Source organism: Cataglyphis hispanica, chromosome 11 (assembly GCF_021464435.1).
Source record: "Cataglyphis hispanica isolate Lineage 1 chromosome 11, ULB_Chis1_1.0, whole genome shotgun sequence".
In the NCBI taxonomy this organism is placed as follows: domain Eukaryota; kingdom Metazoa; phylum Arthropoda; class Insecta; order Hymenoptera; family Formicidae; genus Cataglyphis; species Cataglyphis hispanica.
The window spans coordinates 5,281,339-5,299,884 of NC_065964.1; the positions used below are offsets into that span (position 1 = coordinate 5,281,339).

An 18,546-nucleotide genomic window follows, 5' to 3' on the forward strand; every position below is an offset into this window, starting at 1 on the left:
AAAACATCATTTCTGATCAGTATACTAATTATAAATACAATATATTCTCATCCCTATGTTACTTTTTTTATCCTGGAAATAAAGAAGTGAATCTAACGGAAAGAATGGAGGATCCGTCATGAATTGACGGGTTTGCGATGCTCATTGTTATCCAGCCAACGGTCCATTGGCTATAAACAATCGATAATAGCATTGTTACCGGATCGCGCGGTAGGAAACGATTATTAGCGGTAAAACATATTCAGGCGACCTAATTACTCGAAAATGCCATCGAGTTACCACTCGCTTCCCTCATGCCTCGTCAAGCCTAACCTTCGTGATATCGTACCTTGAATCGGGAACGGGCTCTCCGTTGTTTCGACATTTGAGCTGCGATTCGCGACGCGTCGACGACATTCGCGACACGATCCGCCCGCGGTATCGTTTATCACCCTGCCAAGCTTACCGCGACAACATCACGCAACTGTGAAGAGACGCAGCATCCGAGCTCGCTCGCCGCAGCGGCGACGGCGGCTGCGACGCATCGGTCTGTTTCATCCACGATTCACGCCGTTTTTCTAGTAAGCAGCTCCACCAGCGTGGCCTATTTCCCATAGCGCATGTCATGCTCTCTTGGGCATGTCGTTTATAAATAAATGTCCCGCGCGCTCCCTCATCGCGTGTCACACGCGCGCGATACCACGTGCGCTATTGTGCGCGACGCCGACGCGCGCTTTCACGCTGCCTCGAGTCACGAGGCGCGACGCGACTGTCAATACACCGCATACAAACGCGCCGCGGCCGCCAATACACCGGCGGCGATCACGTGGCGCAGCTGTCAATACACCGGCTCAACAGCTGTGCCGCGAGGCGTCTATCGCTCGTACTTATCTTCCGTTGCCGTCGCGCGCGAAACAATGCCTGCAACTCAAACATGTCATATTATTGACAGGGTGTTTTCTTAGAGCTATCCCTCGATAGCGTAGGCTTCTGCCCACGCGGGTAAAGTTCGAAAATTTCGCGATCCCTCTGCCGATGAAAAGAGACTGTTCTCTTTTTTAATATTTGTGAAATAAAGAAATAAAATCATTCGAAGGAAAGATATAAGTTTCAAATGTGTAGCTGCGGTTGCGCGATCGCGTAAATATGAGTCTGTAAACTTTTCACTTTTCGTCCTCCAATCTCAAAATTTTATTTTTCAAAGAATTGTCAGTTGTCGATCTCCGTCGTTTTTGAAGAAAGCAAAAGAGGATTCGTTTGACGAGTATATTCGTTTTTTGTCGTGATTCTGTTGCGCCAATGTCTTTTATGCAACTTTCGCGTACCGTTTATAGAAGAGCAAATATTTCTCGACGAATATCTACCACAAGGGTGAATGATAGGATTCGGATATACCGAGCCTCTTTAGCTCAGTGGTAGAGCACTGGTCTCGTAAACCAGGGGTCGTGAGTTCAAACCTCACAGGAGGCATTCTTTTTACTCACGAGAAAACAATAAACTTTCCGAATAATTCTATCAATAATCAATGACAGACTGGATCTCATAAAGTCACTATTTTCTTCAATGATTCAAGTATGAGTTCATGAGAGAAAGTTGCTTGTACAAAATTAAAGATATCTCGATAATAAAATAGAGTTTTGTTATATCCAGAGCATCAATAATATGCGAAGCCTATACTGAATTATTATCCCAGCTGAATTTTTTATTAACAGATTCGACCGCGAGAAAAATTCGACGATAATCCAGACAGCAGTCTTTTGAGACTTGAATTTTTCATAAAGGGGATGATTATTGGACATCGGTGCAAATCAGCGGGAATTATTGACGAGACGTGGGCGGACATGCTCTCTGACACGCCAGCCAACAGTATATTTATTTTATTATCGGAGCCACTTTTCCAGTCTCGCGAGTTGGACGTGTAGGTGTTGGATTTGACACCAAATAAAACAAAGAAATCGTACCGCACCGATGATTGAATGGCAGGTGAGATTGGCCCTCTCGGTCGGTCAATCGGTCAAGTGATTCTTTGTATATTAACCGTGAATGTGCTTTCATCTTAAAAATCGCGATATCGAAATTCGAACGCGGTCTCTTTTGTCAGCCATCAACCACCGGCCGCCCTATTCATCTCGCATGCAGAGAAAGAAATCCGTGCTTCATCGTTTTGAATATTCGTGCTCTCTCTCTCTCTCTTTAACGTGAATGAATACAACCGCGCGTATTATATTTTCCGCGAAATTCATGAGGGAGCTAGGTTTTACATTTTCGAGGAGAAATATCGTGTGTTCAACCGCGAATAAAATAAAACGCCGTGTTTATGTCTCACTTGGCGTGTCATGAAATTACACGGGAATTGAAGTTATATTCGCGAAATTTTCTCTTCGATAAGCGAGTTTGATTGTTTCTAAAAATGGATATTGTTCCGCGCGATTGTTACGCAGTTGCGGTCTGCTTTGGCTACCGGCTATTGTTCGGAATAATCCACCAGTACAATAGAAACGAGACACTCGCGACATGTAGATAGTCGCGACAGAATAATTCCCCGTTGAGTGCTTGTAACTCGTCCAAGCACCGTCATTCGCATTCTGATGGCTTTAATAAGCGAAAAAGTACGTGGCGCGATTATTGTTTGTAACGTAAATCGCGAATCATCTTATACATATATCCCGTAGGATCACGTGCCGATGTAGAGGTAAATACGCCGGGGGCAACAGCGTTAATGGATTTTCCTTGTAGCCTGACGCGCGAATATTCATCCTTTCTAAAAATGTGCGAATGGCGGTTGTGCCGAATCGCGATCGAGGAAAAGATTCTATCTTTTGCATCTTTTTGCGCTTTCTTCGCAGTAAGCGTCGATTAATCATCATCAGATAGTAGGTCGATAATCGGTACGACCGATTAATCATCTGTACGCGGAGTACGTGAGAAATTACTTTTGTATCTATCGATGCACCCCCTCGAGTTCTAATCCAGGAATGCTCGAGGAGAAAGATAAGACTGTGAGAATACGGGTATATAAGTTGGATCGTAATTGATTACGATGATAGAATATTCCAATATACTTAGGAACTTATGAATAATTACTAAATTAATATAAAATATAAAATCTGAGAAAATTATCAAATTAATTTCTTAATGAAGTTTTCTCAAGTCTTTGAGAGTAACTTCGCCTCAAGTACTTAAAAAAGTATGTCAAACCTTCTCTCTCTCTCTCTCTCTCTCTCTCTCTCTCTCTCTCTCGATTTTATTCTGACTGCGAATATTTCAGATTCAAGATAAAGCAATTTTAATCCATTATGAACTTTAATTATTAATCGCACGTTTCTCGCACACCTTGGATGTGTCTGAATGAAGGTAACAGGAGATATTTAGGCACGCATTTTCAACTAGGTCAGGCACGACACGGATATGCTCTACTTAATTCATTTAGACGCTATGAATACGAGCTCCCGCGATGCCTGTATAGGCGGATTGAAATACCTGATATTATCACTCAAAGTGTCCTTCGCGTTAATAAAAATGCGAGAAATATCTCCACGATAATGAACGTAATTCGTATAACGAGTTTGTTGACGATTGAAAATCGATTTACATTGTACGATATAATGATAAAATATTCCTTTATAATCGTGTGTATAAGTACATATTCTAAAGATAAATCACGTAAAGATAAATTCATATGTTTATACTTATAGGAGAATATTTCATCGTGTCGCGTATTATATGAATCAATACTGTTTCGGCTATGTAATTTACCGTCAGATCTTCCCTAATTTATATAAGCACCAGCTGCGAAAACTTAACTAAGCGATTTAAGCTATATGATATCAGGTAAATACTTTTCGTTGGCGTGATTCACAGTATATATATATATATATATATATGTATGTATATTTGTATTTATATAGAACATGATAAATGACAAGAGAGACTAGAGGCTATTTATTTAGCTTGAATATATATCGAAGAAATCTTCTGTCAATGTCTCCCCTTTTTTTTTTTTAAGATATTAGATGAACGAAGGTAAGAAAAGCGGGGGCGACTTACCTAGCGTAACCGCGTCGGAGAAAGTCCCATCGCTCCTCGTTCCTCCTTTTTACCTTCGTCACCCTCAATATTGCGCGATAAAAAATTGACTACATTCTCGGGGATGCTCCTCGTCCCTTTCTCGACCCTCTGCGTATACATCGCGCCATACATATTTTATGAACAAACGTAGCCCTCTCATAGTGTAAGCCGAAAAGAGAAGAGAGAGAAAAGGAGTGAGAGAGGAGTACTACGTGACGTAATTTTGGTGCGTGTGGGCTTCGAGAAAACGATGCCGCTCATTGAAAGCTAGATTCTCAATATTGTATACTGTGGTATTGGATGCTGTGAGCTTGCTTTTGCGCGCCGTTCGCAAATGACGCCGTGACCTTCTGACCTGGAAATCCATTCTAACGCGAGCTGCCGAATTCGCAGAGCTGTAGAAGGATCGATCGTCCCTTAAATTACCGGGCTTCGGCCGCGCTATTGCATCAAACGGGATATCGGTCTTTCGTCTATCAATCAATTCTACTGCGTATATCAACACTGTGCGATAATATAAATGGCACGAGATCCCTCGCGATCGAGATCGATCAGGATCGTAGATACATATTCGTTTAGCTGAATACACAGATATCGGATGATTTTTTGCAGATTTTTCCGGCGTTTCAGTTTGATGTACAGTAAAACCTTTCGTCCAACTGTCTGTCGAGAGATAGACATACGTCAGCGTTCAGAGATATATTTGCAGGAATTTTTCTAGCTCCGGATATATATATATATATATATATATATAAAATGGAACCTCTCTTTCAGTCCCCGAGTAAAAAATGACGTTCTAATGCTTATGGCAAAAAGAGGTCAGGCATCCTCGGGTCAGTAGACGCCCGGATATTCAGTATATCACGAGCTACTGCAAAGAAAAAGAAATCCTCGCATTATCATCACACTGAAAGCGATGAGAATTTGTTCCACGATGGAATAATAATGATAATAATCATTCTTCCTTTTTTGTCGCGAAGTTATGATATAACGCGACAATTGTCATGGAAAAAAGTACCATTTTTATTATGTCACACTTTGTATTGTAAGAATCACAAAGATTCTAAAGTAGTAATAATAATTGTATATAATAACAACTTTTTTTATAAATTCTTTTCTAAAAGTATACTTATTTAAAGAAAACTTTTATATACAAAGAGAAAGTTTGAAAGATATAATAAAATTATATAAAATGTCAAACACTTTTAACGATGCCAATAAATTCAGCAAACTGATAAAACGAGACGAGTTATATAAATAAGACGAAGAATTCAACTAAACAGAATTTTCGACGACAATTCTCGAAAAATAAGAATTTCTTTTCAATTTCTCGCCGATATCTCGTACGAGAAGGAAAACGGGAGTATCGAATTTTATCGAATAAATAATTTACACCAACAATTTATAAAACGAAAACGATAATCTTAAATTAAAAATGAGTCGAATAAGAGAGTGGTTTTGTTTTGAGCCAGTCACGTGCTATCCGAGGGACACGACTGATTTTCGTGATCATAATCTAACGTGTCGTAGCACGAATTTATCATGGGTTCGTGAGTCGAGTGATGTTCTTGCTTTCTCTCTCTATTTCCTTCCTCTCTCTCTCTCTCTCTTTCCTTCTCCGCCCGCTCTTAAAACCACGCACTTTAATTAGCACCGACCAACCCGGTTTGTGTCGCGACTCTCATTACATTATTCTACATACGCCTTTGACTATTTTTAGTAGCATATAGCGCGTGAAATAAGCATCACCAGCTGGATCTAAACGGTCTTCTGCATAATGGAACGCGTATTTGCCCAGGAGAATATGTAGCACGCGAAAGGTCCTTCTGCTCGTACAGTTACAGCAGTGTGAGCACCTGGTCTTGCCTGGATCATTACAGCTAAATATATATCTTACAAAGAGATTAAAGTGCATGTCACGTGTCATGTGTATATTTCATATCGAATGCGTTTATTCATATTATATTATTCACTCGAAATAATATACATATATCAGAGATACGAAACTCATGAATGATCGTTTGGAATAATTTATAATATATATTCCTCTTATTAATTAATAATCTTTCACAAAATGCAAATTGCACAAGATTGCTTTTCCACGCTTCCAATGCAATTTTCATTATGTATTACGCGTAGTTAGTATTTAAGGATATAAAGAAATTCACAACAATTACAAAAACTTTTAATGGCGTATGAATGGCATCGCGGGTGAAAAACACGATGTAGTTGAAAACGCGGAGCGCCAAGTGAGTTATTCGAACAATTTGCAGCTGACAATTGTGACATTAAAATTAATTAAGTCCCGATTCGCGCTGATTACACGGCGTTGTCCGGCGCGGAACGACACCGGATTACAATGCGGGAAATTGTCCCGCGCGCCCGGTCCGCGGAATATAGCACGCGCGTGCTCCAATGTAGTCGTGTTCTTATTCAATTACGATGTGGTATTTTAACGGAGGATTTTCAAATGTACGAACGGGAATTATGTTCGCGCGTAATGGAACACGAAAATCTCACGTGCCCATATTTATACGAAGCCAATATCCTCCTCCCCCTTCCGGCCGAATCTGCGACCGATTTTTAATGGACACTTGACCTTTGCATAGTCCCGTGTTTCGACCCCTGGTCTCCGCACCCCGCCAAATGTGGGTCGCGGCTAAATTACGGTCCTTACCACAATCAATATTGAGATAAAATAGCGGGATACGATTTCAGGTTCTGTCTCTCCCTCTCTCTCTCTCTCTCTCTTCAAATAATAAAACATCTCGCTCGTAATATATAATTTTATTCAATTAATTTCGCAATTAATTCTGCAATCTTTAGCGTTACATCATCAAACAAAATATTCTCTTGAATATTGCTATTCCATATAATTTACTGCCCGCACGGATTTTTTCTGTTTGCAAATATTATTTAAATAAAAATTATATATCAAAAACACGATATGTTATCAAAATCGATAATGTGCTAGTTCGATCGTTAAATAAAACAGGCGACTATGTTGGAGAAATATTTATCGAGAAGCTAATATTTTTTCGATCGGGTTACCCGAGTGGGTTGGGGATCGTCGCATTGAAATGCATGAATATGTTCTCGGACAAAAAGCAGATAGGGGCGAGGCGCGAAGTTATATCGGGGAGTCCTTTTGTATCACACATACGTGCACGTACACGACTGAATTTCCTGTCTCTGTAATGTACATGTAAAAGTTAGATCATCAGGATTGATGGTCGCCGAGTGAAACATCCGGAAAATTGTCATCGACCCGTTAAACCCCACCTTTCCGCTCGTAGCGGTCAATAAATACGCATAGCTTCTAAATCGTTTTGTAATTGAGCGATTAAGAAGCATTTATTCTCTCTAATCCCTTTGTTCATATCATTTTTCTTTTTCGTTTTTGAAACAGCGACTACATTACATGTTTCGTAAAAAGTAATTAAAAGCGATCTAATTAATTAACATCATCCCGTACCTTATTAACTCGGCTTCCCGCATTACTGACTAACGATAAACATAAATATTCCTCTATAATCTGGTAATCCGAATATAATTACTGATAATCCTATGCTTTACTCGTCGCTCTTTATAATAGTATTTTAATTTTCCGATAAAAAAAAAACAGTTAGTTTATTAAAAATTATTATTATTATATGACATGAGAAAGATTTTATAAACCACTGTACATATGTGTGTTAATAATTTTGTAAGCAGGTCAAATAATTTAATTAAAGTAGTTATGTAACAGTTTTTCATTTATATAAATTTCTCGAAAATTAATACCACGACAATAGAATTTCGCAAACAATGCCGCAACGTCAACTATTACGCAACTATTGCAGCAGCGCGTAAATAATTAATCGTTCTATTAATTGGCTCTAGGTGAACGTCGCAGAAGCCGCCGCCCCGTTTGCGTTGCGAAAATGGATGTCAGTATAGGGGCGAAGCCCGTTACAAATTAACCCCAAGAATTTGCGGCTTATGGCTACACGCATGCGTTTCTGTTTCGATTTTCTGAATTATGTATATTGCGCTGTACTACTTAAAAATGAAATTTATCGTCGAGGAACGTTGTTTTAGTCCTCCCCGTCAGCGATAAACATCACATACGTACGCGTGTATCGAGCATTATCCTATGTGTGCATACATACGCGCAGAATTACGTCTTGTTAGAGAGAAGTGTTTGGACAAGAACAAGAGGCAGATTACGAGGAACATCTCCCGTCCCAATTACGCGATATTATATTTCAACGGTAATTGCAACGCTCGTGATATCCGTAATAAAAAGCCATCGGTGATGCGCGAAGTAAATTGGAGCCAAGCGAAATAAATAGAAATTTACACATCAGTTATAGGATTAAAGTCTCAATATAGAGATAAGATCGATTAGAGAAACGATCGAGTCAGTCCACTTCGGTATATATATGTATACATTATTATAAGTATAGGTCTTTGAAAAAAAACACAGAAAGAGGTATGTATATATGTATATGTCAGTTATTTTCTGACATCTTTGACGTGACATTAAAGAGACGCTCTCCTCACCGGTCGTCGCTTTTTTTACGCGGAATTAAACGTATCAGATTTTTTTCCACGAAACACACAGAGGCGTTTAGAATTTCTATGACGTCAATTTATGACGGTACTGCGAACGATGGGAAATGCCACTGCTGAGAAAATGTCGTAACACGCCGTATGATAGAGACGAATTGCCGATTATGTTTTGCGGCCGCGTGTTTTCCGCGTGCGATAAACGTTCAACTCGCGTCAAAGGCATAGCGCTTTTCATAGGCTATAAATAAATGCGGCATGTAGGTGGCGATTCGACGCATGCAATGTGCATCGCGCACAGAGTCTACACAAATATCTATATTTATTAATTTAAGATACACATCTCTCGCGCGGATCGACACATATCTCGCGCGGGTCATCTTATGCTCCCTTATATGCGGCTAAAAATATCTAAACTGTTAGATCAAAGTAATTTGAGAAAGAGAGAAAAAAAGCACGCGAAATTCAAATTTCAGCAGCATCTGACGCTAATTAACACGCGACAATTTACGAACATTATACATATATGATCCCGAACTACGTCTCGTATCGCGAAATTTCAAGAATAAGCGCGATGCGAGCGAGAGTTAGTCGCTATTTAAATAGTCATGCTATTTCATTCTGCTCGGCGGTTTTAATTGGACACCGGATCGAGTGTGGCACGGAGGGTTAACAGATCGATATTGCAGTTAATTAAAAATTTTCCCGAAATTCTCAAAACAAAGGTCGTCTAAATCACATATTCGTTAGCGATAGTAGGAGAGCGGAGAGCACTTTACATGCATGTATGTGAGTGTTTGCATTTGCGTACGAGCCAATAATGCAATGTCGTAAATGTGGTTTGCTTCCTACAAAGAGATAGAGATAGATAGCGACGCACCCGTTCTTCCTCAAAAGAGCCGCGCTTTGTCACTCTTTGCCCTTTCCCGTTGTTGGAAAAAGTTCGACGAGAATGCCTTCGAGAATCCATCGTCCGTGAAAGGGTTTGTGATGGTTACGTACGTTTTGATACAAGCGACCGCAAATATACACTATATCCTTGATGGGATGAGTATATATATAGTAAAAACAATTATAGAGCGTACGAGGGGAAAATGTTCCGCAACCGTAAGAGAAACATCTAGCTTTTCCTTCAAATTGTCAAGATCACGTTTTAGCGATAGATCGCGTATTTGTAGAACACACATACAGAGGGATGTTATCCTGACTCGATAATAGTAGCTTTCAACTTTCTCATCTTACGTCTTGTCTTACGTACTCTCGTCTCGTATTTTTATCTTTAACAGGGCAATCCAACCAGGACATCTCAAGTTTTCGATTTACACTGTGTGTCAAGGCTAAATACATTTACAATATATTTATTAAATATATTTAATAAATTTTAGATTTAAATACGTTAAATACATTTTATATTGCGATGTACGGGATGTAGTTGTGCGTGTAAAAAAAAGAAAGGAAAGGAACACGAGCAAAATCATTGCGAGATTGCTAAAATTATCGTTAAACGTGATAATGAAAAGAACTCTGGATGTGATGAGGTGCGCGAAAGGACCTTGTAAAAAAGGGTCTCTTTCTACAGATGAACTGCACGACGGTGAAAATAGCTGAACCAACTCGTAAACGACTCGTTTTCCTCGGAGCTTTTATGTAACAGGCGCATCCATCTTCATTCGTTCTCCTTCACGGAAGACGGATGTATAGCGAGAGTTCGATTCTTAAATTGAACTGATTGCACGAGGCAATGATGCCCGTTTCCCTCCTCGTTCCCTCCTGCTTGCTATGAGTTTAACATTCTATAAATTCTACTCGGCGAGAAACGTGCCGTAAAGTTTCAGCAAAATAGCGAGAATTCTAAAGATATTTCGCACGATCGACTATTACATTGATGAAAAGTCACGGTCAGTGCTTTAACTCTTCGCTGCGACACGTAAAACTGCTTTCTCGAAAATTTCCGATAAATGAAATGGAGATGCAATCTGCACGATATTATTTCCATAATAATCGATACGAGATATAATAATGGTATAAAATTAAACCTCTTCGTTAAATTTAACAGCGCAAAAAAAGTTTGAATTGATATTTCTTCTTCGGAATTTTTTCACTCGTGCGCTCTTAAATCCGCAGAATTCACAATCCTAGTTGGATATGACGTCCGTAGATAAAGAGTTAAAAGTGACGTTATAACAAGAAATAACACATAAAAAGAGGCTATTTTGACACACCCACGACGTGGCAATTTCGCAGTCGCAATCTCGCTACGAATAACATAAGGCTACGTGGGAGATCTCGTTTACCCTCTAACGCGTTTAACATAAACGCGTAACATAAATAATGAATAGTCGTATACATTGGCACAAATATCGTAATGATATAAAAATCTCACGGCAACAAATGACGATGAAAGAAATGCGAGATCAGAGTCAATTGGAATAGCAAACGTTGTACTTAACGTACGTCATACATCAACTGATTCTGTCGCCATAGTTCGAGTAGAGAAACGCAGAGTGAACAAAGTTACCATACTAATTCTGATACATATTCTCGGTGTATTTCGGTGATGGATGCACGAAGTCAAAACTTCATCTTGCGCAACTGGAGCATGTCATGTTCCGAAACCATCAAATTTTCCTTTCGCGCGAGCGATTAATTCTCTATAACAATTAATTTATATATATATATATATATATATATATATATATATATTATAAAATTTAATTAATACCGTATACATATAACACTATATTTAACACATTCTATAATTAAAATTTTATAACATTCCGTTAAACAGTAAAAAATTTTACGAAATTTGCCCGAGATCGATCCCAGCAATGAATAGCGTGACTCAGCTTGAGCTCAACTTCGTTAATGGGCATTAAAATGGCCAGCAATGCATCGCGGATATTACCTGCACGCCTGCACGTGCTATTACTGCAGTCCCTTATCGTAGTTGGACGCTCGTTAAAAATTCATCTCGATTCTCGTATAACGCGGATATTCCGAGCGCGACAACGCAGCGGCACTTTCCGGAATGACCTTGTAAGTTTTTCTAGGCATAACCGGAAGTACTATAAACGAGATCTAGGAGTACTATTTAAAGGATGTTCCAGATATAGCGTGTCAGTTTTCAGTCAATCTTTTGGTAAAAATATCGAAGAAAAAAAAAAAAAAAAAGGAAAAGAAAAAGAGAAAGTCCATTTTTCATTAAAGATTCAATAAATTTGAAATATAACTGATATGCAAAATTAAATATTTTAACAATTAATCCTTCAATAATTTGGGACCAAAATAAAGCCGCACTGAAATTAAAAGACATCGATATTCCCGTTATCTGTTTCCATTAATAAAATTTAACTTGTCAGCTGTCTAAAATTATTTATACTCCGACATTGAGAGAGAGAGATCTTCGGATAAGATACGCGCTTGCATTTAGCTGCACATAATTGTGTCACCATTTATAGACAAATTCTAGGACAAGCACGTTCACAAATGTCACAAGTTATTCTTATCGCGTGCCGAGTTGGACAATCGCGGCCATTCCAAACTTGTCCATTTGCGCGATAACACCGGTTCGTTGGATCGATTGAACAAATGCTTTGGGTTGTTAATAGGATTTAGAGAACCAACCCAGAATCCTCCGCAATGGGATCTGGATAGCGCTATATATATAATCTTTATTTTCCTTTTCGATATACATGACAAAATTTTTCATCCTAAATCCACGATAATCAGCTTATAAATCGGCTTATAAATATTTTTAAATATTAATTCCTTTAAAATATTACATTATTCCGTTCTTTTTAACTTAGATACATCTGTCTCAATTTATTAATTCTTATGATAAATAATACGCCATGCAATTTCTCTTTTAAATAAAATTGAAAAAATATGAATTGTGGCGCAAAAAATTCCCGATTCTCTTTATTTGCTTCCCGGGTTCCCTTTCGGCTTTACCGAAAATGAAATTTTCTTTCTCGCGTGTGTATTTAGGTCTCGCTCGCAGAGGTCATCGACCCGGATGTTTTTCTCTATTCTCTATCACCCTCGTGTACATTGCACGTCTTCCGTTCCTCCCTCTCAAAGTATTAGGCTACATCATCGTGGACCATGCTCTCCTCACGTTAATACTGTCCTATATTGCATTAACCAGCCCCATCCACTAAGGAAGACAGGAAAGATGATGGGAGAAGATCCATCTAAAACGTCTCTGCTCTCTTATATGTGTCTCATCGTCGCTTCTGTTTACCTTCGTCGTGTCGCTCTATCACTCGGGCCGAGCTGTATAAACATGTCCCGCTGCACAGCCGATGCTGTGTGTCAGACGCAACACTGAAAACCGAATCGATACGGAAAATGAATCTCGCCTGGTACACATCCGCACGCGCCGCACCGTTGTCTGTGCCTCTCTCTCTCTCTCTCTCTCTCTCTCTCTCTCTCTCTCTCTCTTTTCTCTCTCCCTACGGCTCAATATTTCTTCCGTGTTGTATGTATCCATTAAATTCCTATTTTGAGGGGAACCTTTCGCACGCAAGAGAGAGGAACGTTGCTCCCCGGCCACTTTACCCAATATATGATTTATTATGTGTGCACGAGCGAGGATATTAGCCGGGAAAAAAATTGCGTACTCGCGCAAGCTTCTCATTTCCTAAGGATATAAAAATTTGAAGAAGTAAATATATTTCCTGAGGAAAAAGTTTCTGTTTCTTGCGGGTAAATAACGGATTGGGGATGAGCTTCAAATGGTCCACGCTTTTAGTCATTCATCTTCCATTGTTACGCATCGCAGACGCTCGTCGAGGGTGAAAGCGGATCGAACAGAAAGGGATCGTTGTAATGGGAGCGAAGGACGAGAAAGGTTTCAAATCGAGAGCAAGAGTCGAGAATAGAAACAACGGTTAATAAGACGCGATTAGAGGCGAGACGTTAACGAGAATTCTGCGCGAGAAGTTTAGTCCTTAGTCGTCGCGAAAAGTAATTGTAGTGTCGTGTTGGTGACGTTGACTAATAAACTGCGAGAAATACATTGTCCGCGGAGAAGGATGAAAATTTAATAAGTCGTTTCCATTCCTCTCTCCCTGCCTCTTAACTCGAGTCTAACAATACCAGAAATTATTCACCGAGCCTATTTAATGGAACGTTCACCTAACCCAGTACCTGACTTGGCCCGAATCCAGCCCGGATTAAACCCAAGATTCAACCGGGAATTCAGAACGAATTCTGCTCAGGGCCCGAACGAGATTCAGCGCGGACTTAATCTGGATCTGACCTGGACCAGTCTGGATCGATCGTATACAACATGACATTAGTTGAATTCAACTTGATATTCTTTGAAAATTTTTATGACTATAAAATAATTTAAATATTTTTTTATATACAAATTATTATGTACACAAGACGAGTAATTTATTCTTAAAATATATTTATTAAATAAAAAATAAAATAATGCTATATAATTATTAACTTAGAATCGTAAATTTCACTTTTTTAATGTTAAGAATCCAGTGTTATATTTAAAATGCTCTTTTAGAATCCACCGATCAATGTCCGGCAAACCTTTTCATGCCGCGGAGCGTGATATCGCTTTTTTCTTCGCATTTCTGCGACACGTGTATCAGAATAGACGTCATCGCGCCCCGCGTTAGCAGGGACATGATGCACCCTCCTGGTGCTTCCTCTTTAGAATTTTCGCCGACACAACGATGGAAATATAACAATCGCAGATGTCGTCTGGGATTTAAATCCGTTCGACAAGTTTTATATGACAATTCTGGCGGGCGCGATATTGCGTTCGTTATTCGATCCGCGCGATATTCCGATGATTCCCTCCCTGAGAGATAACGTCTCTTTCACTTTAATCTCGAGATTTTCTCGGTATTCTATAATCTGTATTATTTTACCAACGATTGTGTGTGTGTGTGTTTATCGATATCGTCGTCATCAACAGCAGCAAGCCGATATGGTTCTGCAGTTTCGAATCAGAATGCATTTCAGAAACCAGGAATTCTGTAATCTTCGCCATTTGCGGTGACTTTTTAATATCGAATATCAAATATCTCGATAAGAAAGAAGTCTCGAAAGAATCTCTCGCATGAGATATTATTTTAATTCAAAAGCGACTTTTAATAAAACTTTATCGTCAATTATAATTATAAAGAAATGTAATGTCAAAGATTTCCCTTTAAACTTTTCTACGTCATAAGCTTGCATGTAATACGTGCAAAGAGAAACAGAAAGAAATGAATTAATCGGGATTAGCGGGGTAATCGACAGTGCAATCGGGCATTACTGCGAAAATTCTGTTCTACGATTCTTGTTAAATCTCTTTATTTCATTAGCGCGCTAAATCGTTTTTCTTTTCTCGTCCTTCGCGAAATTATTCACCAATCGAGTCCCTATAGCAGCTTCAGCGGCGTCATTAATGGTATTATGTAATAAGGACCCTTATTGTCATTTATATCCGGCGAGTGACACATGCGCGCGAAAAAAACGCGATTATCCGAGATACAAAGATACGAGCGGCTCCTGTTACGTATTAATCTTACAAACGTAACGTCAAGCGCAAAAATATTTTGCGTCGCGCATACCATCTGTTTCTATTCGCGATTATTAATTACAGTCTGTTGTGGCTGGAAAAGTTCGTGGCGTGTTATATTGGATTATTAAAGGCTCTCCAGGGAACCTCATGTGATATTTTATCGCGGTGATATATAGCGGGGCTCTTTAAATAGCACGCAGACCATCAAATTGCACACTAATTTCCATTTACATAATAATGAGAGGACATAGTAGAGAGTGAATCTCTCTCTCTCTCTCTCTATCTCTCTCTTTCTTCTTCCCTCTCTTTCTTTTCTCTAGTAATAGCCTCTCTATTAATATTAGACGATAATTTAATATTGAATTAAATGTAATGATCCTACTTTTCTAAACTTGCAATAGCTCATACTTATTGGCAGTTCGAAACACATCGCCTACAATCCCTAAAGACCCCGCGCGACAAATTCAATTCCGATAATCGAAGACTCGAAGAACAGAAAAAAATCTGTTACCGACCCTCTCGACCTCATCTTGAGAAAAATCAGTCGATATCTTTAAAGACGCTGCTGATATCCTGTTTCAAGTACAGATACAGAAAGACAGTTTCTTTTTATGCGGCCATTCAATGCTTCCACTCGATGTGTAATACGAAACGCTTGCATTTCGTCTCGAATTTAATGGCGGGAACGCCCACGACAGGATTGTATAGAAAAGGACATGATCGGTCAGAAAGAAGTAACATTTTGTGGAAACGAGAGCGATCAATATCTTTACCGTGAAGCTACTTCCATTCCACAATTTTCTGAAAAATATATACGACTCGAACAATTTAAAAAAAAAAAAAATAACAATTTCTGCATATTATCTATCCGATGAAAAACAGCAAAAGCCAAATTTTTCAATTTTTTTAGGAAAGACAAAATAAATTAATCTATCGGTATTGAAATAATTTACGTGAGAGAGAGGAAAAGAGAGAGAGAGAGAGAGAGAGAGGAGGGAAAGTATTCAAAATTACGATAATAATGTATTAATAAATTTCAAAATATTATTAATTATTTTTAAATATTGTTAATGCTTCGTTAATTCATAGATATGAGTTTGACCTAAGCCCTTTTCATTCAAGCAATAACTATGCGCCCACCCGATACAATGCATTTCGTCATCAGTAAGCAAGTTATATGAATAAATCGATATCGTGGGGAACTGGAACAGCCGATATCATTTTGCATTTTGCTTGGCGATAAGAAGAAGGGTAAATGTCCTCTATCTGAACCTACGACATTTCCTGCTGCCGTTCTCAGGCCGCGGAAACACAATTGCTTGTTCGACTGCTGAGACATCGATATGTATGTAAGATTGATGCGCAATCCAACGATCGAAAAATGTCAAGGATATCCGTTGCATAATTGTTGACAACAATTCGGTCATAACAAAAATAAAAAAGAAAAGATGTGCGTGTTTCCGTGTATTTACATATAAAATAATTTTTAGATTACGATTTAAATTAAGATACTTGATAAAATCGCAAAGAATATCTCAGAGAAAAGAAATTCTTGGAGTAAAGAAACCCCGATAATTATTTTTGAAAGTCTTATCGAGTCAAAAAGATTTATCCCAGAAATTATAATAAATTTATCATAATAAAAAAACCGATCTACTTACGACGTAATGTCCTTAAAGGATTAATTAGTCGTCGGTTCTTTCTTGTCGTAACTACGTACAATGTCCACAAATGCTCTTTCTATTTTATTGTATAAAGAGATCCTGTATTCTCGAATATAAGTAGGATTTTGTGTTTCTTTTGAGGTATCAAAAGAAAAAGCTTGAAAGAAAGTTTCTCTCTCGCAAAACTTTTTCTCTCTAAAGTATCGTATATATACTCCGCACATCATCATTCCTATATCAAACTTCTATTTGAGTTACTCTTCGCCGATATACTCGTGTATTACTGACTTCGTCGAACCAATAGTCCAACTATTCGTGCAACTATAAAACTTCTTAAATTCATATCTCCAATTCATATTACACAGCTTATAATGTCCGTTTTAATTTTCCTCTTGCCGATATTCGTGTGAATTATAGCCGAATTATTCGTGCAATGTATGCTTACATTCACCGAATAAAAAGTACAAAAAGTACGAAGCTAATAATTATCATATAAATTTGACAAAACAAACTCTCTCGATAAAACGTGCCAATGCAAATATAATACGATTTTTCACCATCTATATTTGCAATTATTTGTTCGCTTGATAAAATGCCGACATTATTAAACGCGATAATAGATAATGAGCGTTTTTCACACTCGATTACAGTTTGCTCAAGCTAATTATGTCTCATATAAATAACAAATATTGATATTCCGTTCGATGTAATCTCACATCCGTAAACTATCGTATAATCAATATTCATCAAATTCTCATTTACACAAGTTTCGCGCAATCCTTGCAACCGATATCCTTTCCCTTTTTCTCCATCAAATTGTTATTTGCCTAATTTATATTCTCCCCCTCCCGCACAAGTATAATTTCGAGTTTAATAAGTAAATTTTAAAAACAGTTTTCTCTCTCTCGCTATGACTTACGTCTTCGATAAAAATTCTGATAAAGTCAAACTTGTTTTAAAATAGAAGCTTCAATCTTTATATTCCGAAGAGGATACAAAATGATCAGAATATTTTGTAATTATCAAGATAATTAATCGTGGTATTAATAATAGGATTTTGTACTGTGCAATCAAAGTTGCCACAGCCTGTTATTAAAATTAACATGCAATTACGGCAGATATCCAAGCCAGATTTCATCCGATCTCGCAGTCGATTACGATCGAGTTTAATAGTTGCGAAAATTTTGCATCCAGTTCAAATTTCGACTCGAATCCAAACTTCTAAATTAACGCATGAACATGTTAATGAACATATGCTAATTACAGATTCTTCATTTAATGGATTTAATGGATTCGGGACTCATTTAATTGCTAGCAAGTAAGCGCGACCGACCGGATGATATCTGTGTCTGCCAATTACTATGTTTTTCTACTGCGAACAGTGTAAGCTCGGCCGAATTGTAAGAGGACAAAAATATTTTTCATTTTGTTATATGTACATTCATTCTGCAGTTTTTTCGATTTCAAGTCTTTACAAATTTCGGTTAATTTGTAATTCAAATTTAAATGAAACACATGTGTTTACATTTATATAAAAAATGAAAAGACTCATATATATTTTAATCCTTTGTATTTTTTGTATGTAAAGAATTCGAAATTATGTAATGCCTACATAAGCCTCTTTTAGAAATTAATCATGTTAGTAAAGTTAAAAAATTTGCTAAAGTGGAATTGATCAATTTCTGAGAGGCTCGTATAATAATTATAAAACTGCTGCATGAAATCAAACAATACGTCTTATTTTCACGCAAT

The 18,546-nt window shown here is 38.1% G+C and overlaps 1 protein-coding gene and 1 non-coding gene across 11 annotated transcripts in view; one reads left to right on the top strand and one right to left on the bottom strand.

Annotated features, from left to right (window-relative positions):
- The window catches only part of LOC126852624 (diacylglycerol kinase eta), a 30,995-nt gene that overhangs the window by 12,150 nt on the left and 299 nt on the right, over window positions 1–18,546 (bottom strand). For 5 of the 10 annotated variants that reach the window (XM_050597581.1, XM_050597578.1, XM_050597583.1 and 2 more), the window contains exon 1: window positions 329–537. The exons of 1 other annotated variant lie outside the window; for it this stretch is intronic. In XM_050597581.1, coding sequence (XP_050453538.1) covers window positions 329–364 — 36 coding nt within the window. In that variant the 5' untranslated portion in view covers window positions 365–537. Of the gene's footprint in view, window positions 1–328; window positions 595–18,546 lie in introns of those variants that run through there. 4 more of the 10 variants (XM_050597580.1, XM_050597577.1, XM_050597585.1 and 1 more) reach the window with 3 other exon arrangements.
- Window positions 1,378–1,449, top strand: Trnat-cgu (transfer RNA threonine (anticodon CGU)). Its single transcript has one exon. It is a non-coding gene; the product is annotated as a tRNA-Thr (tRNA).